This window comes from Paecilomyces variotii (genome assembly GCF_004022145.1).
Source record: "Paecilomyces variotii strain CBS 101075 chromosome Unknown C8Q69scaffold_4, whole genome shotgun sequence".
In the NCBI taxonomy this organism is placed as follows: domain Eukaryota; kingdom Fungi; phylum Ascomycota; class Eurotiomycetes; order Eurotiales; family Thermoascaceae; genus Paecilomyces; species Paecilomyces variotii.
Window position 1 is genome coordinate 19,175 of NW_021167143.1, and position 26,701 is coordinate 45,875.

The following is a 26,701-nucleotide window of genomic DNA, read 5'->3' on the forward strand; positions in this document are numbered from 1 at the left end:
ACTAGATCAATCGTCCTGTTTTTCATTTTCTTTCTCTCTTCAGCTCTTGCTAGATGAGCGAGACTAATTGCGCAAGTATACTCTCACCTGTTACAGTCGTGTTATTGAGCCCGAAATGTCATACACAGACCCAGATACCATGTCATAAACCCTCAAATCAATGTTGCTACAGCTTTTTACAAGGACCTCTGTTCGTCCTTTACCTCTTGTTCAAGTGATGTTTATAGGAGCTACACCGGCGCCGGCGCACAGGACTTGTTTCTTTCCTTCCGGTTGTAAATACCTTCAGATCAATTGCTATCATTGAATTTAGAAAGCTCTTCTGTTTCACCGCATGGTTGACTTGCGCCAGGGATATGCATTGAATAGTATAAGCTGCAGAAACAACCGGTCGAAACTGCTTTGTTGATCTCCGCACCAGCCGATAGTTAGCGGGGTAGAATAAACGCAAGTGGCAGGCTGAAATGTCAACTTATCTGACTTGTACTGTACATATACTGAGGTATTGACACCCGCAGTTCATCACTCGATGCTCAACAGAGAAAGTACGGTCCTGTTTTCGGGATTTACTGTGCTCCACAGTTAGAAAACAAACTACGTACATACATATAATCAAAACGAAACACTAAGTGCGGGGTAAACTCATTTAAAAAAAAAAAACCACTTGCATAAGAGGATATACTTTTCATTCATTCCTCAGTCTCCAATCTGATATACGTATACGAGATCTTAGTATCCGGGCGGGGAAATCGGTCCTGGTTTTAGAATTACATCCTGAAGACTATTTTGCAGTCTTTCAAAGAATTAGATGTTATATTTATGGATCAGGCCCTGTCCAGCCTCTAGGAAGTGGTACCATTTTCAAAAAAAAAAAAAAAAAGGCTCCTCTGGCAAAATGCCGCATGGTATGTACAATACAAAGAGCGATTCTTATAAGCTTCAGCCTACAAACAGATCCATTTCAGATATTATTCTCAATGACGATGAACCTGCCCTATTACCAAGTAGTAGGAAAGGTAACATAGTCGTAGAAAGCCCCAGTTTGAATCAACTTCTGGTCCAGACCCTCCTTTCCACTGCTGAGGAAGAGGAACTTGGTAAAATAAGAGCCACTCCAGTACTTGAAGGTCAGATTTCCAGGAACGAAAGCCACATCACCAGTACTAAGCGATGCGGTTGGATACTGAGCGATCTGGATTTTTAGATTTCCTTCGAGGACCTGAAATGCTGCAGCACCAGGAAATGACCACTGCGGGATAGTAATATTTTTTGGTGTAGTGCTGATTGAAATAGTGGACAGAGTGAAGTTCGTGTCTTGCGTCTGGGCTGGTGTGGCTAGAGGCTGAACAATCTGATATCCGTACTGCGAGTTGATGTATTTTGGACCCCAGCCGTTTGCGACGAAATAAGGGCTACCATCAGTAGTCAGCGTGTTGTTGCCCGTGTGCCAATTGCTAGCTGGGGCTGTTCCATTTATTGCATCCCGTCGAGGTTCAAAGTCTAATTGGGCATGGACGTCGAACTTTGTTAGAGATGAAATGATAGATGAATTTGGTCCCGTCGCAGAGGAGCCATCGTCAGCCTGTGGGACATAGGGAGTATGCGTGGTCGTAGAAAGGTTTGAACCTAAATAGTAGAAGAGCTCCCTGGACTATCATTAATTGGAGAACCGACATTTCCTTGGATGGGTCACTGCAGATAACCAATATCTAAAGACAAATTAGGCCGACTTACTCAAATCCACCTGGAACAATGGCTCCAACGAGTTCGGTATCAGGATCCAAGATCTGGAATGTATGCGTCGTATTCCTTACCACCGATCCGTAGTCGCCCGGGTAGAGAACTCGTGATTGTTGAGTAGCATTGTCCTTTTGTGCCCACAATTGCACACGGCCCTTGTAAGTGAAGAAATTCTCGTAATGATGATAATGTATATGAGGAAGAACTCCTAGAGCCGTGGTGTAGGGTGCATTGGTCCCCATGAGTGTGAATGCATAATTGGAGGAAGGACCAGTAACGTAGAATCGGTACGTCTGCGAACCAACTGTGACGGCGTGGGCAGATGCGTAATGAGGGATCACGTATGGACGGAGATAGGATGGAGGTGTATCGACGAAAAGTGATTCTGGCAATGAGTCTGCACTACGCTGGGAAACCGCGAAGGTTGAATGTGCAGGAACTATGGGAACGTATGCTAGAAGCGTACTTGTAACTGCGAATAGTAGCCGGAAATGCATTGTGCAGGTTACCTCCTGATGATAATATTATATCAAGATGTGCTCCAATGAATTAAGCTGACATCTGACGGGTGTCCACTGTAGATTACAGGAGATCTTGTATATAAGTATTGCGGAATTCTATGGAGTATATCGTTCGTCACACATAAATGCAGTCAGTTGACCTAAAACAAAAGTGGAGATGCAGACAAGGTGCCGTTTGAGAAATCTTAGTCCTTAAAAGAAACCCGATATAAGAGAGGATTAAACCGAGGATCATCGTTCTACATTTGAGAAAGACAGAATGGGAATATCCGACAGAATTAGTAGTATTGTAAGGGGGTATAAAACATAAATAAAAGCTACTGCTAGTTGCGACAAAGCATCCATCCCTCGGAATTCCCGAGCCGCTTGGTTCGATCTATTTTATATGCCGGGAGAACCCTCAATTCCCCGAATATGTAACCAGGAAATCGCTCGGGTATTCCGATTCGCGCAGTTCGATTTGATTTAACTACTATAGCACAAGTTAGCTTGGCCAGGGATAGATAAACATAGTAACATATCCACTTGGAATTCATAACCTTCTTAGCTCTATTTAAAAGAGACCTTCGCTCTGCTAAAAACGCCTGTCTCTTTTCTTCCTCTTATAGGGTGTTTAAGTTTCCTAAAGCAGTATATTTCTATCACATACGACCATAGGGTGTGGAAAATAGGGCTTCCCGTCCGCTCAGCCGTACTCAAGCCACACGCCGGTAGGTTAGTAGTTGGGTGGGTGACCACCAGCGAATCCCTACTGTTGTATGTTTTTGTCTTTTTATTTATTTATTTCCTCTTTTTTTTGTCCCTTTTTGCTTCATATCCTCTTGGAATTATAAGGTGGAAGGGCTTTTTCTTAGAGTAATTAAACTTGCCTTTTTATTAGTTTGAATATCTGCAGCTTGTGCTCGGAGTTGTTAAGTAGTCAGGTCACGTTCTTTACCCTTAATATACTTAGCTTACCTATATCTATCAAGCTTCTTAGAAGGATCAGCTGTGTGTAGACGATCAAAATGACCCTCTGAAAGCAGTAAAAAAGCCCGCGAATTCAGATTCCCGCGCAAGTAATGCGGATGGACTATCAAATTCGACGAGCTCTCCATTCTTTATCAGAGCCACTCGGTCAGACTTAGTGATATAGCGGAGTCGATGTGTGACCGCGATAATCGTCTTATTGGCGAATTCTGTCTCTATCACTTTCTGCGTGATCGACTCTGTTTCACGGTCGACACTATCATTCGTTAGTTCTCGTGGTAAATCTATGCTTTGCTGCATTACCTGGGAGCAGCATACTTGCTTGTAGCTTCATCGAGGATCAAGATGGGACTTCGTGGCGTTAACGCTCTCGCCAAGGCTAGCAGTTGCCTTTCTCCCATGGACCATTTCGAATCTTTGAGATCTCCGTCAAGGCCACCGTTCGTCTGAATCTGTCTCCACAGGCCCACTTTCTTGACTGCGCGGAGTATCTCATCATCAGAGGCGACTGTATGGGGGTCTATGTTGAGCCGGATGGTGCCAGGCATGAGGTACGGGTCCTGGGGAGTAACATTGAGTCGCAGGCGGATATCAGATGGTTGTATGGATGCCAGGTCCCGTTTATCGATAGAGACACTCCCGCTTTTCACTTTTGTCATCTGCAGGAGGGTCATTATCACAGATGTTTTACCACTGCCCGACGGACCGCAGACGGCGACTTTTTCGCCGGTTTTAATCTCGTGATCATGGCTTCTCTAGGTGGCTATACATCGAAGTAGTCCATCCACGAAACAATTGAGACTGGCAAGATAGCTACCTATTTACGGTTGTCTACAGATGTGTGCCTCATTGATCTGGGTCGTATACTTAAGTAGCTGATCCTACCTGCTTACCACATTCCTTCGAGAAAGGCTTTTCAGTTGATATGCCTCGAAGGGTCTTTATAAACGGGGTAAGAGTAGCTAAGTTAGAAGTAGGGCTCAGTCAGTTCGTGAACTTCCTGATTACTTTTCTTATTGACCTGTAGTAGATGGTGTAGTAATAATATATATATATAGCATGAAGAACTGAATGCATCTGTAAAATGGGGATGACGTCCTTATATATACAGTCCTTTATAGCTAGCCTGAAATCAATATATACTTAGTAGTAAAAGGACTCTATGAAAGTAGTATACTGAGAAAAAAGTAAGTATCGCGTCTTTACAGACGTAGGTAGGTAGTGACGACTATGTGGTTACATCCTACATGGTCTGAGATTGTTATATGGCTACTCCGAATCCAATCTTCAACAATTGGCCGGCTGGCCCAATGGCAAGGCGCTTGACTACGAATCAAGAGATTGCAGGTTCGATCCCTGCGTCGGTCATTCGAATTTTCTTTTTTGCACCTTCTACCTTACGCAATAAAAATTTTGCCGCAGTTCTCGCCGGATAGAGCCGGACAAAAAAAATGAATAACTGAATATTGCGCTTAACAGAAGGGTACAGGAAGTTCACTTTTTTTTAATATTATTCTTAATCTATATTCTAGATATAGATTGTTATTTAAGTCTAATGGATTTTGTGCTGCCTGCAAAAAGTATAGAGACAAAAAAAGTGATCTCTCTTTAAGAGAGACCATTCATTGACCGACGCAGGGATCGAACCTGCAATCTCTTGATTCGTAGTCAAGCGCCTTGCCATTGGGCCAGCCGGCCAATTGTTGAGAGGTCCAAGCGCAACTAGAAAATATATGGAACTTTCCGCACATAAGAACCTCGCCCGCTTGCCCCAAGTATGCCCTTATTGAAAAAGCGCATGCATTCTGGTACAGCATCTCTGTGGTATATCCCTAGAGCTAATAGATTTTATCTACTCTCTTTCCTATAGTCGGAGGGTTATTGCTACATTCTCAAGACATTCTCAAGCAGTGACAAACGTTTTATGTGACGTCATTCTTGTACGCGCAAATGTATCTAGATAGACTTCGATTCAACCCCCGAGAATATTTGACTGTCTAGATAGGGGAGGCTTCTAACAGTGGAGATATCTGATTACTACTGTAGTCACTGAGTTCTAGTATATTAATATTATGTAGAGTTAGACTGTTACCCTACATTTTTGCGATGGCGGTCAACCCGGATAATTGGAATGGCCATAGATATCGGATAAATAAATAGCCAGATCTTACTGGAAAATAGCACGGGCTTCAGGGAAACACACATACAGGTCCTTCAATTTTCACATTACCAGACACCAAACAAGGTCAATTTCTACATCTATATCACAAGAGTATACAAGTGGACAGTAAATGTTATTGTGTAGCTGACCTACTGGCCTTATCCTCAACCATAAGGAATCACAAGCCGCTGAGGCATAGAGGAACATGTTTGCTGCACATCTAGTGCAGGTATTAACTAAAGCAAGAGAATGGACATTGGAAAGAAACCCAGCTTATAGGAACGAACCACTTCATCCTGTAAAGTCGCTCATTGGGTAAATTATATAGTGCGCAAGAAACCGTGGCTGAACAAGAGTTGAGAGAACTAACAGATAGCTCTGTGCACTGGATCATTCCTCCTTACTCTTGCCGGACACAAAAGAAATCTTCGACAAGATACTACTGTCTTGATTTCCCTGCTTTCGTTGCTCACGCTGGCGAAGCTTGTTCTCCTTATATTCTTCCCATGACGGGACCGAATCGCTACTCTGCGAACCCTCAGGCACTGCCTCTTGGCGCGTTTTCTCACCTTGCAGCTTCAAAACAGAATCGAGCGTAGCGACCTCTCCCGACTGAGAGTGAGCAGGGCTCTGGAGAGGCACAACCTCCGATTCTCCGGCAAACGAGCGGATCGCTGTCTCGAAACCCCATTCAACTGCTTCGTCTATGGGCCGGTCAAACAGATAAGGCAAGAAAGGGACCACGGAGAGACCAAGCTAAAGGAACAATACAATTAGCTCATACTACTCGAAGTGTGGTTCCGGTTGAACGTCTGTCCAGGGTGTTACTCACTCCTATAGGCCCCCAGGTCCGTAACATCGCATTTTTGCTGTTCTTGAGATACTTGCCCGAATACTTGACGACACTGTGGATCGTGAATGCAGGCAACCCCATACTTGCTATACTTTGGAACACGGCCCGCTTCGCCATGATAACCCGGTAGTCCTCTATCAATGGAATATGGGGGGTAGGCCATGGCACTAGATCCGCGTCCCCTTCATTCGGCCTGCTCTGATCAACTGAAGACGAGCTAGATGTGAGGGAGCCACTGATATTGCCAGTCGCCATTCCTCTCATCACATGCGGTAAGTTCAGGTCCGTGGCATCCTTGTATGCCTCGCTGGGTGGCGCTAGGACGCGCCTGTTGCGCAAATAGGCCTTATAGCCCTCATGGGCGACGTCACCAAGGATGTATGTCCATGAAATCGCGTATGCTCCGCGGACCAGCAGGGGATGTGCTACTGGCCGGAAAGATTCGCCTATGTCGGATGTGTAGGCGACATAGCGATGTGCAGAAAGAAGGATGGTACGAATACGGTTCGCGTATGCAGCATATCTGTATGGGGTATCATTGGTGTCCACAGAACTGTCGAGTTATTAGCTATTATATCCTGTTGGACAGTCAAAATGCGTAAAAGGCTCAATGACAATCTAGAAGAGCTTCTGGAGGCCACTTTGCGCCGGGTTCGTAGCACCCCGAATATATTGACATGGTGTTGAACACGTCGCGGGGAAGCGGAGCCAGAAGCTCTAATGACGTTGACCGAGGGTATGTAGCCCGCACGCGAGCTAGATCATAGCAATGCAACGAGACGGATAAACAGCAAGATCGGACGTACTATGGACTGTAAATTTCGTCAAAAAAGTTATCCTCACGGTCAACTAGCTGCTGTAGCTTGGGAGGAAGTTTCTCGCGGGGTAGAGGTTGCTTGCTGAAGTCCGGACGAGGTTCGTCTCGGACATGGGCAACACCGTCGTCATCGCTTTTCCGCTTTCCCCAGAACATCGTGACTAGATGAAGGCTGGACTATCACAGGCGGAGGACTGACACAGATGTTAAAGACGGCGAACTGGAATATCTGGACTCTCCTCGTGTGTTGGAAGGAGCAGCGAATTTAGACAAGAGAGTATGTCGAAAGGTGATCAAGACCGCGGCACGAGATCAGGCACCACGTTAAGTAAATGCTGTGCAACCGGCAAGTATTATTCCGCCAAGGGGTATCCGAGGAGCAAGGGAAGAAAGCCGTCGGAGGAACGGTGGATCATGGAAGAGCACAATACCGGGGGGAACAGCAACTATTACTTTACGACGACGGTGATTGCTTCGAATAGTTGCTTTGCTGGGCAACATCTGAAGACCCCGGGAGTGCCGGACAGCACTGCCATGATGTGGAATCGAATCTTCCCCTCCCCAAGACGCATTATTACAAGCTGGCATCGTGTTCTGCTTGCTGCATCTGCGCCGTTCATGACGTCCGCCATCTCACATATCTACCAGTCTTAGCGTTCATCATGTCGGCCTTTGCCTGGAGCTCCTCCGGCTTCTTCTCCGCATCCCACCTTTTGCCGGCCTCCGCGTTTTCCTCGGTCGTTCTCGGACTTGGCGGCACTCCATATCATGTGACCACATATCCAGAAACGGGCTAGCCTGCCAAGGCCGCTCTTCCGGAATACGCAGCTTCAACCTTCGTTCTCATATTCGCATCGCCTCCATAGGATTGCCTCGCACCATTATCGCCCTATTGATCCTGTCTCCACCGGCTTTTTCACAGCTCTGAACGAGACTCTTCCGTTACAATGGTCGCCTACTACCAGATTGCCGGCAAGAAGGTCGGCTCGCACTATGTACGTCACTCTGTCATGGTCTCTATTTTGCTCGGTTTCTCCTTCTCCCTTTGCGCTTGTCAGAGTCAATTGAGTGCCAGATATGCAACTAACAGACTTCCTGTTACTATAGCTCGCCATGGGCGTCCTCGGTGCGATCTTTGGCACTACCTATCTCGCTACCCGCGGTGGTGCTGCAAAGAACCCGGCCCAGGGTCCTCCGATCAACGCCGCCTCGAAGGATGAGGAGCAGTTTATCCAGTGCGTATTCCCTTCCAATCTGCGATTTTGGCCCCCCCAGCAACGCTCTGATATATAATCTCAAAACCGACGGGTTGCTGACGCGTGTGGTACCATTTAGGGACTTCTTGAAGAATGTCGACGGAGGTTCGAAGGCAGCAAGCCACTAGAAATCTCCCAACGGAAGACATTCATGATCTGAGGACAGCTACTCAGTGTACAATGACAGCGTGGCATGATCGATCTCAGGGCGCGGCTACACAAGAATGACTGGTGGTATTCCGGATCCAGGTTACTTGTCGCTTGAGGGGCTTATAGGACCATCGTAGCCGGTTGATTGATCTGGCTCATGATGTGATAGTGTACATATAAAGGTCTAACTCGCATAGAAACGTTTACGACATTTCTCTCCTGACTGTTTACTTCATGGGTATTCATGGGTATGATGTCTCATTCGCGACCAGGCGAGCTCCTTCGGGAAGATATGATGGGTGATTATAAGACTGCTCGTGATATAACGCCTTGGTCACCATCTTGTGTGGAAATTTCGGATATATCTGGCCCAACAAGTAGTCAAGAGCTGCTATTATCCGTCCCCTTATTTTGATTAACAGTAGTAGACCAATTGCCAGACCTGTTCGAGCACTGTAAGACTTAACAGCAGACTAATAAAGTCCGTTGGAAAAACAAAGGTACAGTTAGTTAAAGGCCACAGTTCTGTTAATTTGTACTGATTCTTCGCATAACAAGGTTGCTATCGGAGTTGACGCTGCCAGACTCTTGGTAGTAACAACGTCCGCTTATTGGCCCATGCGGCGGAAGTTCCAGTCGTGTCATCGGTCAACTTTTCCAAGGGTTGCTTGTAGCTTATTACCCCTCTGGTCTGTTCTCTTGGGAACGCGACCCAAGTCCATGCTCCAGCCCTTTAATACAACTCGTTGACATGGCCAACTTATACTACTGATGCCTCACGGCCCGGATGTGCACTCAATTCTTGAGCCAAGCTACTTACTACCCGCGACAACGACAACAACAACATGAAACCATTACCCTTCCCGTACCCTCTCAACATCGGTACTGACATAGTCCACCTTCCGCGTATCCTTCGTTTGATCACGTCTGCCACTAAAGAAGGCTCCTCAAAGCTCGATCGTTTCACCCGTCGAATTCTTTGCGAACAAGAACAACGAGATTTCCGGTCCAGATTTCACCTGTCTACTAGAGCCGGACCTTGTCTCAGTACAGTAACTCCTACACCGGATATGGCCCGTTGGCTGGCAGGTAGATTCGCAGCAAAGGAAGCGGCACGCAAGGCTTCAACTAGAGGGGCAGGTGCGATTGGATGGAAGGATGTTCTAGTCAGTGTTGAAGACACAGGGACGCTGGGATCCGGGAGACCGCAGGTCATTTACTTGGATGCTAAGACAGAGGGGAATGCACGGATTGGGAAACTCTCCATCTCGCACGATGGAGAATATGTCGTCGCAACGGTTCTTGCTGCTGAGTGAGACAAGGAAGCTTATTGGTCTGAGAATAGGGGACGTCGTGTGCCGTCCATAATGCTTCGTGATTGGGTCCTACGAGTGTACAAGCTCTGTGGCTTATGGCCACGGTTCTGTGGTGTATGATGTGTCCGGCTTTGACTCTGCCTCCGTCGCATACAAGTCGACAATATGAAAGGCCTAAAAAGGCTGTCTACGGATAAGCATGGAAGAGAGTCGTTGCAGATACTACTCAACATACCACGCACTTGAAGATACCATCCTCGGCTAGGATATCGACGTTTGTAACGTGAAACTATGTTGCTATCCCCACGCTGCAGTTCTCAGCGTCAGACATGTCTAGATTCTCGTGAGCTAACGAGAATCGAACCGAAAGAAGAGCACGCTTTATCACCCTCTCGGGAAGAGCCACACAGTTGTGATGCCTTAGTTTCATGATGAATGATAAAGGATAGCACACGCGTCACATATCAACACTCGAGAAGATTAGCTCCCGTCTGTTCTCGGAGAATTATCCTGTCCCTTCGTTTCCGCTGCGAGCTTTATAGGTGGGAAGTATAAACGGCTGGGATACGGAGTACTCCGTGTGAGATCCGGGGTCGATCTCCATTTAAGCTGGACAACAGACTTGGGGGAAGTTCTAGTACAGCAGCTCTGGTTGCTGGAATCATGCGGGATTCGATTTAAATGCCTTGACCGCTCGCTCACACCTACAAGTGTTGTAGAGTGACGCAGAACTTCAGATGTTATCAGACGAGAACAATAACACAACATGAAATTGTGTTAAGCCAGACACTAATTTCGGAGATATAATGAAGCATACACGTATCTACATAATATGAGATCTTTGCATTTTATGATGTAACTACCTGGACTATAGAAAGATGCAATGGCCGTAAGTGGGGAAAGAGCTCATGTCGGGGAATTTACAGAAGAAAACTTTGTCGAGTAGGTATCGCAGTCTTATCGCACCGTGTTCCCGGGGGTCCCACATCGAAACTTCAACAACCGCTGTCTGTATTCATATCGAACATCCACTCCTACCTCCTTCAACGCTCTCTGGTACATCGACGAAGCCCATATCGCTATCGCGGACCCAATAGTCCCAGGTATGTCAAGTAGTCTATCTTGAAGCTGTCATTGATGTTGATCAGTACGGCTGTCTCTGCGGGAAATGACCGATCTAGATGTGCTAGCATCACACCTGCATTCTCATGTTTCTTTTTCCTTCATGCCTCAGAGATTCGAGTCCTTCTCGTATCTAGTTTCTCTTCTTAGTATTTGTGCTTGTTCTGTTCCTGGTCCTCGCCTCTCCCCCTCCTCGTTCAAGAGGCGTTTGCTTTGTGCTCTTAAAGATCATCGCCTCGTATCTGTCACGGAATTTTGTGTCCTTTGAGTAGAGCTTTTGGGCCCGTTTGCATTTTCTGAGCCAGGATTCTGTGCTATCTGTTCTCACTAACCAGGAACTCTAGACTCCCTACTCACTACAGTTTTCACGCTGCCACAATTGACGACACGAGAAATTGGCCGACTGTGTGAGAACCGCCCCTCATGCCTTTCTCACACCATAGCCATTCGGGCCAGTTTTGCCCAGGACATGCCAAGAACTCTCTGGAGGAAGTGGTTCAAACCGCAATTTCCCAGAAGATGGAGGTATTTTGTCTGACCGAGCACATGCCTCGACATGAGGCAGATCTCTATCCCGAAGAGGTGGGCCGAGAAATCCGCAGCCAGTGGATCCTTTTTCTGACCTCGAAGCTAGGTCGAAGCCCATCTGACTGAAGAAGAAATGGTTGTCAATGAGGCTGCATATTTCAAGGAGGCCTCCAGACTGAGGGAGAAGTATGCGTCCCAAATCAAAATATTGATTGGATTCGAGATCGACTGGATCCGCCCCGAGTCTCTCACCCTCATCGAGAAATCTTTGTCCGCATTCCCCTTTGAGTTTTTCGTGGGATCTGTTCATCACGTTCATACCATCCCGATCGATTATGATACCCCAATGTACGAAAAGGCACGAGAAATCGCTGGAGGGAGTGACGAAAAGCTATTCGAGGATTATTTCGACGCCCAATTCGACATGCTGAAGAGGTTGAAGCCACCTGTTGTTGGCCATTTTGACCTCATCAGATTGAAGAGTGAGGACCCAGAGAGGAGCTTCACCCAGTGGCCTGGCGTTTGGAGAAAGATCCTGCGTAATCTAGATTTTATTGCAGAGTATGGGGGCCTGTTGGAACTCAATTCAGCTGCCCTGCGAAAAGGGATGAGTGAGCCATATCCGAAAGCAGAAATCTGCAAGGTAAGGTTAACCGCCAATCTGTAAGTTGGAGAACACTAGTGCTGAAGCCTCTTTCCCATAGGAGTTCCTAGTAAGAAATGGGCGTTTCTGCTTATCAGACGATAGCCATGGAATTGACCAAGTAGGGTTGAATTTCCACCGTGTCATTCAATTTATGGGGGATACCGCTATTTCAACACTTCACTATCTGGAGCTGTCTGATACGCAATCTACGGATCCTGTGGATAGCCGATTTCCACGGACAAGGATACGGTCTTTGAGCCTTTCCGCGTTGAAACAGCTCCCCTTTTGTTCACCATCAATGAACAGAAACCATCAATAGGGTCTTTTCTGTCATAGAGGCAGAGACACCAATCCTAAGTTTATTATACGTGGGCCCTTCCATGGACGGCATGGACTCTAATTTTTGCGCTGTGCGATGGAGCACGCATGACGGTACCGAAATGGGAGAGACCGGAAGCCAGACTAGGCTACCTAGGGACTTGTCTTGAACGCAGCTATTATGGGACAATGATCACGATAGTCAAGACAAGGGGCGATACTACCATCAGCAAAAGAGCAGTCATTCGTAGACGACACTTCATCCATTGATAAATTCCAACGCTGATATCGATTCCGGACGTCTCACATAACAACTAACTAGACCTCTTGCGTAACATTACGTTGTCGCGAGAAAACTGGAAAAGATGATTAGCGCTCTGAGGTGCAGATGCTTGTGTGAAGTTCGCGGATTGCCAGGTAGATATGAACTCTAGCTTCTGCTACTAATAGCATAGTAGGGTCTTTCGTGATAAGGATGAGGATATAATTCTTACTTGGCATCTACCGTCGCATTGACGATGCATATGCAACATTGGAAGTGAAGAGCTTCAAGGAAAGGGTCCAATCTCCGAAAATGGACATCGAGGACAAGAGTATTGATTTTCAAGGCGGCTATGGCGTTACGTACGGGTTAGTATCACCGCGCCGCTGAAGCCGCCACAGGCCTCCGAAAATGCCAGCAGTCTGATAAACTGGAAATAGATCGACAAGGGCATTATTAGTATGGGCGCAGTAATTGAAAACAACTCCAGGGTTCATGGATGCCGATCGCTCGACTTGGACGTCCGAGTCCAGGGCCACGGACTCGCCGGTGACCGATCTAATTCATGACTTGGGGCCCTAGATCGCCCGTCCACGCATCTATGGTGGCATTAAGCCTTTAAGGAGACCCAATGGACATTACCCTGCACAGGTCAGACTCCGGAACATGCCATTATCCACAGAGGAGCCATTGTCTTACGGGTTTTAGCCTGCAAGGCTCATCCTCTCCCGTAAAGATGGGACGGGACCTGTAGGCGCAGTCTTCCCTGTGCCAAATTATCCCCACCCCGCAACGTGGTTGTGCATACGTCCAAAGATTGCTGTTCTTTGCTTTGCGTGTCTGAGGAATGCGCAGAACTGCCTCCATACTATCTCGGAGAATTGCAATCACTTCCGCGCTGCTCAGGCTCGATGATATATGTACATTTGATCGCGAAATCTATGTACAGTACTTCTGATATACACCTAAGCGAGGTTCTGATCCGCACTCTCTCCTCGCCTTCTCCCCGCCCTATGCTTCGAATCAGCATTGTCATATGATTCTAACACAGTGTCCTATTATAGCAAGATTATTCTCCTATACTGTGCGGTCACTCTATACCGCGACGAAGGCAGATTGGGGAGCCATACCGCGGCGACATGGCCAAGAAATCAATATCTGACGTCGGTCACTCCACATTCTGACTGGTGTGTGCAGCAACCCATTGCATATACCGGTGCAAGACCTCTCTATAACCTGATCATTGTGCCAATACTCGAGTAAGCAAAACCCTATTCGTGGAGACGAGAGATACGAGGAGCCGTTTCTGCTGTACTCTGCAACTTCAATGGATCACAAGAGACCTTCGGAGTGACCTCGAGCAAACCTTCTTGGAAGCTTGGGAAGCGATCTAACCGTCGACCATTCTGGACCGTCTACAAGGGAGCTTATGAACAACTCAATAGTTAATAGCGACAAAGACACGCGACATAAGGTTGGCTATGGTTCTTGGGAGCATTATGCAGGAGTCCAGGACACACAAGGCTTAGCGAGAATGGTTGCCACTGGATGAGCAGGGGAACCGATCTTTGAGCTATCAATGGATCGCCGTAAATTTACTATTTTAATGTGCAGAAATGCTTTCGTCATGCAGGAGTCGGTTAAGCCGCTCACATTATCTTGCTCGCCTGTGGGAAGCGAGCCACAGTACTTAGCTGGTTCCAAGCCCAATCATCCAGCAACGCAGCATCCTTTGGAGAGTTGATCGATGGCTCGAGACCTCAGTTCTCACCACTAAGGTAGCTCTGATGTCCAATATTATTACGTCCCGTCCCAGAGTCATGATGCTCATCTGGGACCCCACTTAGCCTGGCCGGAGCTGAGAACGTCTTAAAGCTTCGTGCCCCTCCCCGCAACATATACGTAGCTCTTTCTCGCATCAAGCTCCTCTGACTTTGTTCCACCTAAAACATAACGCTACTTCCCTTCAAATCCTCATTGGAAACCTCTACAGAAGACCAAAATGCCGGAACAACAAAAGTGGACGAGAACTGTCCTCAAAGAGGGTGATAAGCAGAATTTTCCTAAGAAGGGTGACCTCGTCAGCATCCACTACACAGGATGTCTGTACGACCCATCGAAGGAACATAACATGGGAAAGCAGTTAGTTATACCTTGAAGCTCAGAGCTAGGTTGAGGATAGGACCTGACTATGTCCAGATTTGATAGCTCTGAAAACCCAGAAGCAAACAGGGGACCTCTCAGCACCCGTATTGGGGTGAAAAATGTGATCCAAGGTACGTGCACTAATTCCGTGTCTCCTATCAAGATTGATAGAAATGCATTATTTGGATCAACGACGCATTATGCTCTAACGACTATTTTGTCGGCAGGTTGGGATGAAGGAGTTTTGGAGATGAGTCTCGGGGAGCAGAGCATCTTGACCATTCCTGGGTAAGTTAAGACGAGTCCGAGTCTTCGCCTTGGGACTATACCTCTTATGATGTCCGGGCTTTAGAGAATCAAGCATGCTAACTACATTCCTCAACACAGACCATATGCATATGGTGACAGGTATGTTTAAACCCGCATCCCGATTCACACCAGGCGAAACCATAGCACACAACTTCCCATTGGCACAGTTGAGATATGTTCTACGGTTTTGCCGTATCAAATAATTAGTTGTGTGAAAGTCGGCACGGTATGCGCAATATACTGATCCTAGCTTTACTTAGGGGATTCCCGGGCCTGATCCCGCCAAATGCCACACTCGTTTTGTAAGTACTCTTGTTTAGCTTACGACCCACCCCTTCACTGTTAGATTTTTTTGCTTGACTCGGTGGAGGCCATCCTCAAGACGCGGACTGCTCTACGGATCATTGAGCCCATTGTGTTACCATCGCCCGGTTGCCTCTTCAATGGGGCTGCCTTTGCGTCTGGCTTCTGAATTCAAGCTTTTAGTATATACTAACTCGAGTCTCAGTCGGGTCCGACTTCTCTCAATTAACGGCAAGACTGCCCAATAATGACTGAAACGGTTCTTCCTGCGCACGTGGAAGCCTCCCATAGCGACCTGTGAAGGCGTCGTTATACGCAGCTCGATTCCACACTATAGTTTGATGCCAGGAACACTCCTTCATGCTTGAAGCTCGCGATTGGCATCAAGTTTTGGTCAACCTATATCGATATGCTTGGGTAGATTCTATATACTATATGTGTCGTCCGGAAATCTATCAGATTCATCCAGATTTACTTCCAAAATACCTTGGCTTTTTGGTTTCTTTCTCACGAATATTGAATCTCATACTGGACTTCAGTCAGCTCTACTATTACTATTCTATATCTGATAAATGACTTTACAGTTGTCACAGGCATATCTTGATTACTGATTTCCAGATCTGAGAGAGGGCGCCAGCAGTATCACGGCAATTGCGATTAGAGGCTGCATTTGGGATTAGGAGGAGGCTCTTAGTTCACTAGACTTTTCTTATAAATTTCCTATTCCTCGCTACCTGATAGTTACAACTTACCTTTTGCTTATCTCACAAGCCAGCCAGTGGCCATGTCTACTTCTCCCCAGCTGCGGCCCCTTTGAGTACTATAATCTCTCGTTAACAGGCTCAATGTTGCCAATCTAGCAAATCTTCCCTCGTGAATTAGTGACCTTCAGCAATATCGGTAGTAAGAAAAAGGCTCAGCTAGACCCGATTGGTGAAGTATATTCTAGTATAAAAATACATCACCACTATATCCCATATCCGAACTTAAAAAAAACATTTATAATTGTCATATGACATCAAAGGAAAGTAACACTTTATTACTTATCCCCTCTACCCCGCACCCGTAAAAAATTAGTCTTATGCGAAATTGGACACTGATAATCGCCAATACAAAGCGTGCAAAAGCACACGCAGATGACACCATCCACGCCACTTACTTCCTAGAGGCTAGACAGGGCTTGAGTCAGTTGGGCACTTCGCTTAAATTTCCCAATATACAACTCTCACGCTATCTTGCTTAAGTTGACAAATAGCGTCATTCTAACTCCCTTTCTGAATCCACCTTCAGCAAAAAGAGCGGCATTATTGACTGCAAGATGGCGACTGTACAAGCCACCCAAGTGGATCAAGCTACATACGATTCATACGATAAATTATGGGTTCTTAGAGCCCTATGGGATCCGGCTGAATATCAAAGGTAGGAATCTATCATAGCTCCTTAGACGTTGACTAAGATGGCTTGTTTTCTAGGTACAGAGATCGCCAGCTGACAGTCGCCAATAAGGCAGTGGCTCAATGGCCCGACAGTCCACTATATCGACGTAGACTCCAATGGATTCAAACCCATACTCCCGAAGGGCCTGTGTAACTTTTCCCTTGATCTAATTGAAAATGCTATTATTATGATCGAGTCTAACTAGGCTATCTATTAGAATTCCTCCGTCTGAGCCGACAGGGCTGACCTTGATAACCTATCACTGTATTGAGATACTGAAAGACACACTCGCCAACTATACACTCTTGAACGAATCTGAAAGAATCAATATCGATGCTATTCTTCATGCATACAGGAGCGGTTCTCTAATTCCTCAACCAGGCCTTGTAACGTATTGGTACAACGGCATACAAACAGAGAACCCGGGACCTCCTGGCAGCCAACGTACTGAGGTCATAGAACGATGGGAAAAAGAACACGGCAAGGGATCTTTGTGGATAGAGACTGTAAGTTTTGCTCCGAATCTGATCTTTTTTTTATCTAGGTCTTTGGCTTAAGGAGTTAAAATTAGGTCCGGAGCTTGACTGATGCAAATCCTCAAATGGCAGCATTATCTATCTACCCCCGTCAGCCTCAGAACAACTTCAATCCACTTACCGATGAAATAATGGCTCATCATAATGTGAGCCTACACATTGATTTTCCGGAATATCTGTAATTCGCTAATAGATGCTGGATAAATTCAGATTCACATACTTGTTCGCATTGTCGATTTTCAGAATGTCCAACTCATTACGGTATTGGATGACACTGGGTCCAGTTATCTAGAGTTATTTATGGATGATTGTCTTTCCCTTGGCCTGGATCCATCTAACATACCTGCATCTCTCAATTGCGGCATCGAACGACTTACAACAGCCAATGGAATCATTCGGGTTCGAAAAATCCTCGTTGAAGTGCAATACATTGCGTCCGACAATTCAACCATCGGTTTACCCATCATGATCAAAGCGGTCATAAGAGACGGATATAGTGAAAACCGACCTAGATGCTCGGGACAGTCGCTTAGAAGGCACCTATTTACGGCGACTGCACCAGGTGCCATCGGTGCCGGAAACCTGCATGTTGGAACCCGTAAAACCCCTGTCGTCACTAGTCTGCCGGCCAGTTGAAATGTCCCTAAGCTGACAGTGGATGAATGATACCCAGGCTGAACGATTGAGTCCTATCCGATATCACCCGTAACGTTTTTCCGCTTCTTCACTCGAGTCGGCGTCCTAAACAACAACAAAAAAGTCCATTCATCGATACGAGATCACGTCACACTGAACACGAAAGCACATACAATTGATTCTCTATGCTGACATGCAATTTGAAACTTGAATGGGGGTGACGGTGGTTTTGAGCCCTTCAAAGGCACTCTAAAGTGGAATAAAGGAGTAAGAAATATTGTTACAGTTTAATGGCTGCAGGTTGGTAGATTATAAGTAATGAGTAGGGAACGTCATTGGCGATGTCTGGTTCACCCCAGTAAAAATACAGAGTCTAAACCCAAGACTCCATCCATCTATACTCCAAATCACGCCTGAACCGCAGCCGCCTCAAAATCTTTGCTAAACTTGTAATCGATATAGCCCTCCGGTGTCTGACCGTAAAAGGTTGATGGGTCAGGCGGCGCGAAGGGAATTCCCTGCTTCACCCGAAAAGCCAAGTCTGGATTCGAAATAAACGGACGTCCAAAGGCAACAACCACGTCACGATCTTTATACTCCCCTGCGAGTGCCTGCGCGGCGGATTCACCATTGTAGTTGCCAGCGACAATGACTGGGCTCGCGTTGCGGTAGGCGTCAAGCAGCCAAAGCAAATCCTCGCCTTGGGCCTTTGCATCGGACTCACAGGCGTGCAAATAAGCAAGCTTGAGCTCCGCCAACTTCTTTACAACGTCTATAAACTGGGAGGTCGGATCGTCCATACGCATGCCTTGGTAGCGACTCCATGGGCTAAGTCGAATGGCTGTGCGATCATGGCCGATGGCGTCTGCCACGGCCCTGGTTGCTTCAACGGCGAACTTGGATCGCTTTTCAATGCTTCCTCCCCAATTATCCACACGTTTATTCGAGACATCCTGGATGAATTGGTCGACGAGATATCCATTCGCTCCGTGAATTTCCACACCGTCAAATCCAGCACGAATGGCATTTTTAGCCGCAGCAGCGAAATCGGCGATAGCATCCTGGATCTCTCCCTCAGTTAAGGGTCTGGGGTTGTGCATTTCGTCGGTATAGGGGCTCTTCATGGGCACGTCGCTGCTGGAGACCAGGTCAAGCCCTTGTTGTTGGAGAAATCCTGGGTTGGCTGCGCGACCAAGAGCCCACAGTTGGAGATATATGTAGGACCCTTTCTCGTGAACTGCCTTGGTAACTTCTTGCCAGGCAGCCAGGTGTGCATCTGAGTAGATTCCAGGGACATTGGGATATCCACCGTGTCGAGGACTGATCACGGTTCCTTCTGTAACTAGTAAGGTGCCTGGGATGGCGGCACGTTGCTGGTAGAACTCCTTGACGATAGGTAGGGGGATATGATTGGCATCAGCACGCAGACGAGTCATTGGAGCCATGGCGATACGCTGTTGAAGCGCCATGCGTCCAACTCTGAGGGAGTCAAATAAAGGAGACATGGTTGCGGTAGGTTTCTTCACTTCATGAACCTGTGTATTTTCCCAGGTGGACACAAATCGGAGACACCTTGGGACACTTATACAGGCATGTAACCCTCGAGGAGATGGACATCGGGACAATTTTTTCCGTGTATCACTTTGTGCAAGCTCCTTTCCTCCATCAGTATAGATCGGGTATTATTTTCTTTCCGTGTTTGTCAGCATCGGCGTTCGGACAACCGAGCAATGCGAGTAACAATAATAATAGAGTCGGTGATAGCAACAGAATACTCTCTACTATTGCTCTGATTGGTCCACCATTCTATTATTTGTCTCAATAACCAGATATGTAATAATATATAGTGTGCTCTGTGCTCTGTGACAGGATTCCAGACCGCCGTTCTGTGACAAGTGCTCTAAGTGCTCCTTTGTATTTTCTAGCAAGAGAGGATGAAAGGCCTTGGGCAATCCGATTACCCGCTCCTGACACCCCTGTGGACGAACAGAGACTCCATAGAAGATATTATTGCCCAGGAAACCCAGAGGAATAATGTAGAGAATTAAAAAAGTAAGTGTGACAATCATACAAGTCGTTCTAAGATGGTGCGCTCCTGCGGCAGTTCCCCTTGTGATACATCTTGTTGGTATTATTGTGGTCTTATCTCTCAGTCTCCAGATAATTAACGCGGTGTACCACGGAGTGAACACAAAATAACTAGTCCATATTCATTCAATGTAAAGAGACTGAATGGCGTCGCAGCTCTCAACTCACTGCCCATGAACCAGCCACACCCATAGGGCTCCCTAAGGCCGCAGCCTCCTGCCGAAAAGCGCTTAGAACACGGTCTATATTTGACGCAAACGGAACGATTCTTCGTCCTTCCGACGTATTTATATATAGACTGCCATGCTGCACGTAACAGCTGAACTGCTCGTCAAAGCTTCGTTCGATCCATGCCCCATATAACAACCGCAGAACTTCTGTACCAAAACCCGGAAAATTGTCGTAGAAATAATCATAGCTCATCAACATACGCACGATCCTTAGACGTACCAAATGAGGGATGTGGGGAAGTCTGTCGACTATCATTTGTAGAATAGGCACCGGCAGGTCAGCTCGGTTGACTATAGTATCAACAACAGAAGACCTCGGGTGTAGCCAAGTATCTTCCAGTCGGGATACCACAGCCCGGAGGATGTGCTCTGGCAAAGTGGTTTGATTTCGTAAGACATCAGCTGCATGTCGCCTTACGTCACTGTCACTATCCTCTAGTCGGGAGGTCACCAGTGGAAGAACGTGCTGCGGCAAAGTAGTCTCGCGGGCTAGCACAAGCGTTGCATATTTCCTGTCATGTTGGTCAACGGCCCCTAGCAAGGATAAAGTATGCCGAAGGATATCCGCCTGCAGAACGCACGTTCTGCTGCACAAGGTGTAAATAATATCATCTCTGGAGTCCGGATCGATCTTCGTCAACTTGGATACTTGAGATATGACATCCTGCAGAACATTATCCCGTAAAGTTAGGCCACGTAGGGTATACTGTGCATCGTATCTGACATCTTCATCAGGATCCTCCAGCTTGGATACAACTTCTCTGACTACATCGCCTGGCAGCGGGGTTCTCCGATTGTTAAGGACCCAAAGAACAGCCTTTTTCAGTCGCGTGTCGGTATCGCGGAGTAAGCATGTTATTTCCCGAAGAATAGAGTCTGAAAAGATGGGTTTTCTCGCTAGGCCCCAAAGTGCAGCTTCTCTTGTGTCCACATTTTCGTTGGTATCTCGACAGTAAGATACCAGTATTCGAGTCAAATCGTCGGACAATAATCTGATACCCACTGCATGTAATACCGACGTCCTGACATCCTGAACAGGGTCTTTTATCCGTAACAACACATTTAGAAAGACATTGTCCGGCAGATCTTGGTCCCTTAGGATTTCAGCCGCACTTATTCGTGTATCTGGATTGATATCCTGCAGTCGACATATTAATTTTTGCAATATATGCTCTGGCAAGCATTGATTGCTTAAAATTCGAAGCGCAAGTTGTTTTCTGTCAGCATCTGCGTCGTCTAGCTGAGACATAAGCACCTGGAGCACACGATCTGGCAATCTTTGCTTGGATAGAGCGCGTGCCGCTGACTCTCGGGTACCCGTGCTAGCATCATCCAGCTTGTGCAGAATTTCCTGGACGATATGTTCTTGTAAGGTTCTCTGGCTCAAAGCAACACTTGCATGTTCTCTGATAGTTGCCTCGGGAGCATGAAGCCGGGTCAGTATTACTGGGAGGATATGTTCCGGTAGCACTGTGTCTCTGTTTCCGAGTGCATAAAGTGCCGCTGATGTCAAAACTCCCGGAGTGCCATTTTCAAGAAAGGACAACACCCTGTTCAAAATGAGAGGCGAAATCCGTGCTCGATCTCTCAAAACTTTCAAGATGTGCTCTTTGACGTCCTCGGCTCCTTCCTCCAGCATAGTATCCAGCAGATGATCAGGAAACTCCATTCCACGACAGAGTTCCATTTTCTTGTGGAGCTCGTATTCGAAAAACGCCCATTGTTTCAATTGATTTTCTATTTCTGTGCGGGTATCACCAAACGATGACATGGGAGGGACCTCACTGAGACAGTGCATTAGAATCCGCTGATGTCCTGGGCCCAATAGGTCTGATGGCGCACTCCGCAGCATTTCAAAGAATGTGTGCAGTCGTTCTTCATCGTGGTCTTGGAGTAACCCAGACACAAAACGCCAAAAAATATCGTAGCGCCCGTCATACTTCTCCTGCTGAAGGAACATCTCCGGTGTGACATATGTCACACGCTTTTGCTTTGCGAGGCTAAAATTGAAGCACAGTAGCTCTTTTCCATTTTTCCAGCAGCTCAGAAAATACTTCGCTGCGAAGTATTCCTGAAAGGTAAGATGGAGAAAATGGTAAGACTTATCCTTCTCCCTGGCTGAGGAGTCCGCCGTGCGCAGGAAAGAGAGCCTCACTAGATTCCGCGATAAGAGCGGGGTGACAAGCTTGCAGTGCTTGTAAACCTCGTCTCGATGCTGGGCGTTGAATTCGATGATATCATTATATATCCCGGTGAAAGCCAAAGACTGCAGGAGCGTATCCTCTTCTTCGATTATCGACAGAATCTCTGCAGGGGATACGTAGGGCAGGTCAAATTCGGACAACGGACTATCCTTTGGTTTGCCCAGTTGCAGAATATCCTTTGTCCACAATTTCAGCTCGATCGCCTGATACAGCGCTGTCATTGTCTCTGGTGGACCTCGAAAAGAGAAATCACTGTCCCAACTGTAGCACAATGCATCGAGTTGGATTGGAATCTGGACCAACCCCTGAATAAGCCAATGGCTCTGAATAAATGACCGCATTTCTCGTGCCGTATCTTCGTCACCGACAACCTTGCTCAGATAACTGTCAACTTGGTCTGAATGGAACCCGACGGTTTCCAATTCCAGATCAAACGGTTCAAGGACGGGCAGATGTACAGCATGTGGCCGGGAAGTGATGATGACGTTCTGTCGATTCAGCAAGTTTTTGAAGGTTTCAACCAGGTCAATTCCAGAAGAATTACGCTCCCCAGAAATCTCATCCAATCCATCGAGGATGAACAAGGTTCTACTATCGCCCTGGTCGCAGATAGTTTTCCATAATGCCGGGGCTAGGATATCGCGCTCACGGTGCATGGAGAAATATTCATCGTAGATGAACTGCTGCAGCGTTGATCTCTCTTTGAGCTTTCTCAAAGGGACCCAAAGCACTCGGTCAAATTCGTCCTCCCACATTCTCTCATATATGAAGTCGTGGACAATCCTTTTGCACAGTGTGGTTTTTCCTACTCCTGCACGTCCACGAATAAGAATCCTCCTGGGCCGAATCATGCTACCGTCTGACTTTTCTCTTTTTCTGAATAGATGCGGCAGGATAATTTCCGGTTTTATATCGGATTCCTTCACTTTGAGACGGCTGAAGAGTGTAAATGCTGAAGAGTTACTCTCCACATTGTCACCGTATAGCTCCTTTGTGGACTCACTCCCTTCGTGTTCTATGATAGCAAGATTGATATAACAGTACGCCATATCGAGAAGGTCACCGGAGAGTCGTTTAATATCAAGCAGCCTGCGCTGAGTGTAATAATGTCGTATTCTGCTATCAGCATAGAACTGCTGAGCTTCATGGCATTGAAGCCAAGCACTTTCCAGCAACTTTGCTGACAGATGGTGTGTTTTTACCATCTCAGTAGGAAACCGACTCAGTCTTGATTCGTAGTCCTTGTTCTTCCAAATTCTCAATCTGTGTCGATTCTTGCAGAAGCTTTCTCTCCAACTGGATTGCTCCATAGTGCCTGCAACTAATTTGACCCAGTCCTGAGCGCGTCGCCAATTCGGCCTTATTTGTCGTATTAGACGCGCAGTCAACTGCAGGATCTGCTTCTGATCTGATCCATCGCCAGTCATCCAGGCCAGCTCGAGCTGAGCGAATAAGCCACAAAAGAACGACTCATCTTCTCGACAAGGCGACCTCTCAATAAAGACCGTAAGTACTTCGAATTCTTCGATCTCTATCAACAGTTCGGTATAGCGAAGGGCCGTATACCAGCGTTTCTGTTGACACAGGCTGATCATACCGTCGACGAGACTCTGTAGACTTCGGGACTGAGGTCCCCCCGGTGCCGCTTTGGCTATCTTCTTGACCAGAGATAGCAGTTCCATTAGGGCTGGAGTAGCACTAAGGAATTTCGTCACATCCATAGTCATAACAGCGGCGCTGATATTTGCTGTAGCGTTGATGATTGTACAGCTGTAGCGCCAAAGTGCTTCATAAGGACTTTCGTCGTCCGGAACACCCAGCAAGGCTTGATAAGCATAGCGGGCTGCTTGGGAAAGTCGAGGCTCTCGATGATTCTTCAGGGGCTCTAATTGCTTGAGAAGAGGTTCATGTAAACCTTCTCTGCTGAGACCAGAAACACGAATATCCACCATGGCATCCAGGACGACAGACAACATATACACGAGCTGATACTGGGTCTCGATCTCAGCTCGTTTGACAGCATTTTCTAGCCTTGTTTGAAGACACTGTAGGACGGATCCGAGTTTTGCAGTTTCGGCCGATAGTGTACTCGGAGCTCGACGAAGGACATGGGCGAAACTAGTGAGGAGTGTTGATTCGAGTATATTCCCGTCATTTGTCCCTTGGATGATGACGTTTGAAAATGCTGCTAGAAGATCCACATATTCCTTCTCAGGAGCACACCAGGATAGATGGGCCGCTTCGAAAATATATGAGTTTTTAGGGTCATCTTGGAAGATTTGGACCATGGCCTTTGCCCATGCTTCCAATGCCCTTCTCTCGTTAGAGCTAGTGGCAGGGCTCAATAGACGTCCAACGAGGTCGTCGGTCCTGGTAGGTCTCGACAGGTTCTCGTAAGATGGAGAAGAATGTCCACCTGCCATTTCATACATTAGTATTTCCCGAGTATAATAGAAAAAAGGATTCGTGATGAAGCTCAATCACAGCAGAGAAATTCGACCTTTACAAACCTGACGCCCGACATTGCACATGTCATCTCTGGCTTACGTCGCTGTCACAGCCTCATGCAACCTGCCGTGTGAGGAAAAGAACGTCCTTTTGTAGGCGCTAAGATCATACAGCTGAGTGGTTGGTATCAGGGCGCTAGGAGGGTTTCCAATGATGAGGGCGCTTACAGAGTGTTCTTCATTGGCTAAACGATACAGATACAGGCAGCATATGCAGGGAACAAGAATAGATCTTTACTAGGTAGACTAAGTAGAAGAAAATGTTTCATGATCTTGGAGGAAGTCATAGATGCGAGCCTCTTTAGGGGTTCAGTCGAGTTTGTACTGTAGTATTGTTTGCTCAAACCCTTTCTTGGTTAATGTACGGTCTGAGGCGCTGAGTACCTCAACAGGTGGCACAGAGCCTGCGTAGTTTTCCCGCTAGCAAACATTTCGGATTGAAGGGTTGGAATAGCCATATAGATGGCCTCTGTGATTACCGATTATACTTTGCCTGAGACTCTGAGAGGGGTTTATATGGTTGAGCTGCCGCTTTAGAACAATGGTCACTGCAAGAGAGCATGAGCTTTGCCGCATTACTATCAGTGAGACAGCCAGTGTTAAAAAAAAAAAAAAAAAAAAAAAAAAAAAAAAAAAAAAAAAAAAAAAAAAAAAAAAAACATAAAATACAAAAAAGATATTAGTTATCGTGTACCGAGTATGTGCATATGGATCTAAGTATAACCCCCGAATTTTGGATCACTTCAATACTTTCGTCGCTTCGAAACACTTCTGGTCTGAGATCTGGAAAGCTCCAGAGTCCAAAGAACGGTTATCTAGATAATCTAGGTCCAAGCTCTCAGTGGTGTATACTTTGATAAAGCAGAGCACAGAGTTATTATTATTATCCCTAGAAGTTATCATGAGGCACTGATTGCTCTTTGCAGAATGCTAGTGGAAGAATAAAATAGTGCATAACTATTCTGAATCATAACTTCCTCAGCATAGGGCTAGTGAGGTGGATAGACCACTATGGTATTTTTTGTCTCCTTTTCTTTTCTTTTCGCTGATTTTTTTTTTCTTCTGCCCCAGTTTAACCTTCCGAATGGATTTTAGTTATATAATGCGAGACCCATCCGAGTTCCACTTAGAAGTTAGTAATGCTGTACTCCGTACATAACTACTGCTCCATATTCTGTTCCGGATGCAAATAAGCAGCTAGGATCGCCTCGATGGATCTACAGCGAAGTCGTATCGAAAGTACGGAGTATGAACTACGGACACCACATCCGTGCTCCATGGAGTAAAAAGCCTTGTCGATACGCGACCTCCAGTCTGACCGATCCAGAGGACTACAGGACGAGTCCTTCGCGGGCGGGTCGATCATCGGCTTCACGGCTGAGTACTCTGAAGATAATAGCAGCAGGGATTGACATTGACCGAGACACCGTGTACTCCGAAGAGCCCATGACGGTATGACCCATGAAACCCGTGCGATCGTCACGCACTTAAGAAATAAAAAACGTGAGCTCTGCTATGCAGGAGATTACTCGTATTCCGTCGATAAAAAAGCCCATGATGAATTATTGATTAACTTAGGGTGGTTGCAGATCCGGCTGATCCCATCCCGTGCATTTGGATAGGAGGGTAAGTAGTGACGTATAACTA

At 46.6% G+C, this 26,701-nt stretch overlaps 10 protein-coding genes and 2 non-coding genes across 12 annotated transcripts; 6 read left to right on the plus strand and 6 right to left on the minus strand.

The window, feature by feature from the left end:
* Positions 1–881: 881 nt before the first annotated feature.
* C8Q69DRAFT_462973 (quercetin 2,3-dioxygenase anaerobically complexed with the substrate kaempferol) lies at positions 882–2,527 on the minus strand. Its single transcript, XM_028630351.1, has 2 exons — positions 1,735–2,527; positions 882–1,646 (listed from the first exon to the last, which is right to left on the minus strand). Exons 1-2 carry the CDS (start codon positions 2,235–2,237, stop codon positions 998–1,000), a joined length of 1,152 nt encoding a protein of 383 aa, XP_028485548.1. The 5' UTR covers positions 2,238–2,527; the 3' UTR covers positions 882–997.
* A 736-nt stretch (positions 2,528–3,263) lies between these two features.
* On the minus strand, positions 3,264–3,967 carry C8Q69DRAFT_401531 (P-loop containing nucleoside triphosphate hydrolase protein; the record flags this gene model as incomplete). Its single annotated transcript, XM_028627934.1, has 2 exons — positions 3,264–3,486; positions 3,549–3,967. Coding segments are annotated over 2 exons (642 nt in total), but the record flags the coding sequence as incomplete, so codon positions are not given.
* A 559-nt stretch (positions 3,968–4,526) lies between these two features.
* On the plus strand, positions 4,527–4,598 carry C8Q69DRAFT_t62. Its single transcript has one exon. It is a non-coding gene; the product is annotated as a tRNA-Arg (tRNA).
* Positions 4,599–4,856: 258 nt separating this feature from the next.
* Positions 4,857–4,928, minus strand: C8Q69DRAFT_t73. The gene has a single exon. It is a non-coding gene; the product is annotated as a tRNA-Arg (tRNA).
* An 853-nt stretch (positions 4,929–5,781) lies between these two features.
* Positions 5,782–7,217, minus strand: C8Q69DRAFT_506120 (mitochondrial 18 KDa protein-domain-containing protein; the record flags this gene model as incomplete). The annotated part of the gene is made up of 3 exons (XM_028632770.1): positions 5,782–6,147; positions 6,224–6,797; positions 7,051–7,217. The coding sequence occupies 3 exons, from the start codon at positions 7,215–7,217 to the stop codon at positions 5,782–5,784; spliced, it is 1,107 nt and encodes a 368-aa protein (XP_028485550.1).
* Positions 7,218–7,829: 612 nt separating this feature from the next.
* C8Q69DRAFT_222490 (hypothetical protein) lies at positions 7,830–8,589 on the plus strand. The gene is made up of 3 exons (XM_028626306.1): positions 7,830–8,056; positions 8,169–8,296; positions 8,397–8,589. The coding sequence occupies exons 1-3, from the start codon at positions 8,009–8,011 to the stop codon at positions 8,443–8,445; spliced, it is 225 nt and encodes a 74-aa protein (XP_028485551.1). The 5' UTR covers positions 7,830–8,008; the 3' UTR covers positions 8,446–8,589.
* A 395-nt stretch (positions 8,590–8,984) lies between these two features.
* On the plus strand, positions 8,985–9,789 carry C8Q69DRAFT_222537 (mitochondrial phosphopantetheinyl transferase B). The gene has a single exon (XM_028626307.1). The coding sequence runs from the start codon at positions 9,313–9,315 to the stop codon at positions 9,781–9,783; it is 471 nt and encodes a 156-aa protein (XP_028485552.1). The 5' UTR covers positions 8,985–9,312; the 3' UTR covers positions 9,784–9,789.
* A 1,338-nt stretch (positions 9,790–11,127) lies between these two features.
* On the plus strand, positions 11,128–12,865 carry C8Q69DRAFT_222743 (histidinol-phosphatase). Its single transcript, XM_028626310.1, has 3 exons — positions 11,128–11,487; positions 11,540–12,076; positions 12,138–12,865. The coding sequence occupies exons 1-3, from the start codon at positions 11,329–11,331 to the stop codon at positions 12,396–12,398; spliced, it is 957 nt and encodes a 318-aa protein (XP_028485553.1). The 5' UTR covers positions 11,128–11,328; the 3' UTR covers positions 12,399–12,865.
* A 1,546-nt stretch (positions 12,866–14,411) lies between these two features.
* On the plus strand, positions 14,412–15,222 carry C8Q69DRAFT_519222 (putative FKBP-type peptidyl-prolyl isomerase; the record flags this gene model as incomplete). The annotated part of the gene is made up of 4 exons (XM_028633467.1): positions 14,412–14,801; positions 14,859–14,935; positions 15,032–15,092; positions 15,192–15,222. Exons 1-4 carry the CDS (start codon positions 14,662–14,664, stop codon positions 15,220–15,222), a joined length of 309 nt encoding a protein of 102 aa, XP_028485554.1. The 5' UTR covers positions 14,412–14,661.
* A 1,512-nt stretch (positions 15,223–16,734) lies between these two features.
* On the plus strand, positions 16,735–18,025 carry C8Q69DRAFT_443651 (hypothetical protein; the record flags this gene model as incomplete). Its single annotated transcript, XM_028628936.1, has 4 exons — positions 16,735–16,835; positions 17,071–17,359; positions 17,425–17,535; positions 17,600–18,025. The coding sequence occupies 4 exons, from the start codon at positions 16,735–16,737 to the stop codon at positions 18,023–18,025; spliced, it is 927 nt and encodes a 308-aa protein (XP_028485555.1).
* Positions 18,026–18,195: 170 nt separating this feature from the next.
* C8Q69DRAFT_222765 (hypothetical protein) lies at positions 18,196–19,734 on the minus strand. The gene has a single exon (XM_028626311.1). It carries the CDS (start codon positions 19,528–19,530, stop codon positions 18,433–18,435), a length of 1,098 nt encoding a protein of 365 aa, XP_028485556.1. The 5' UTR covers positions 19,531–19,734; the 3' UTR covers positions 18,196–18,432.
* A 538-nt stretch (positions 19,735–20,272) lies between these two features.
* Positions 20,273–24,970, minus strand: C8Q69DRAFT_400720 (hypothetical protein; the record flags this gene model as incomplete). Its single annotated transcript, XM_028627895.1, has 1 exon — positions 20,273–24,970. The coding sequence occupies one exon, from the start codon at positions 24,968–24,970 to the stop codon at positions 20,273–20,275; it is 4,698 nt and encodes a 1,565-aa protein (XP_028485557.1).
* Positions 24,971–26,701: the final 1,731 nt, after the last annotated feature.

Bases quoted from the DNA above. Each gene is read 5' to 3' on its own strand.
- C8Q69DRAFT_462973 (XM_028630351.1), bottom strand. From the start codon at position 2,237: ATGCATTTCCGGCTACTATTCGCAGTTACAAGTACGCTTCTAGCATAC. The intron at 1,647-1,734 runs GTAAGTCGGCCT...ATGATAGTCCAG, and splicing joins ATTGTTCCAGGTGGATTTGA to GGAGCTCTTCTACTATTTAG.
- C8Q69DRAFT_222743 (XM_028626310.1), top strand. From the start codon at position 11,329: ATGCCTTTCTCACACCATAGCCATTCGGGCCAGTTTTGCCCAGGACAT. The intron at 11,488-11,539 runs GTGGGCCGAGAA...CCTCGAAGCTAG, and splicing joins CAGATCTCTATCCCGAAGAG to GTCGAAGCCCATCTGACTGA. The intron at 12,077-12,137 runs GTAAGGTTAACC...TCTTTCCCATAG, and splicing joins CGAAAGCAGAAATCTGCAAG to GAGTTCCTAGTAAGAAATGG.
- C8Q69DRAFT_222537 (XM_028626307.1), top strand. From the start codon at position 9,313: ATGAAACCATTACCCTTCCCGTACCCTCTCAACATCGGTACTGACATA.
- C8Q69DRAFT_222490 (XM_028626306.1), top strand. From the start codon at position 8,009: ATGGTCGCCTACTACCAGATTGCCGGCAAGAAGGTCGGCTCGCACTAT. The intron at 8,057-8,168 runs GTACGTCACTCT...CTGTTACTATAG, and splicing joins AGAAGGTCGGCTCGCACTAT to CTCGCCATGGGCGTCCTCGG. The intron at 8,297-8,396 runs GTGCGTATTCCC...GGTACCATTTAG, and splicing joins GATGAGGAGCAGTTTATCCA to GGACTTCTTGAAGAATGTCG.
- C8Q69DRAFT_222765 (XM_028626311.1), bottom strand. From the start codon at position 19,530: ATGTCTCCTTTATTTGACTCCCTCAGAGTTGGACGCATGGCGCTTCAA.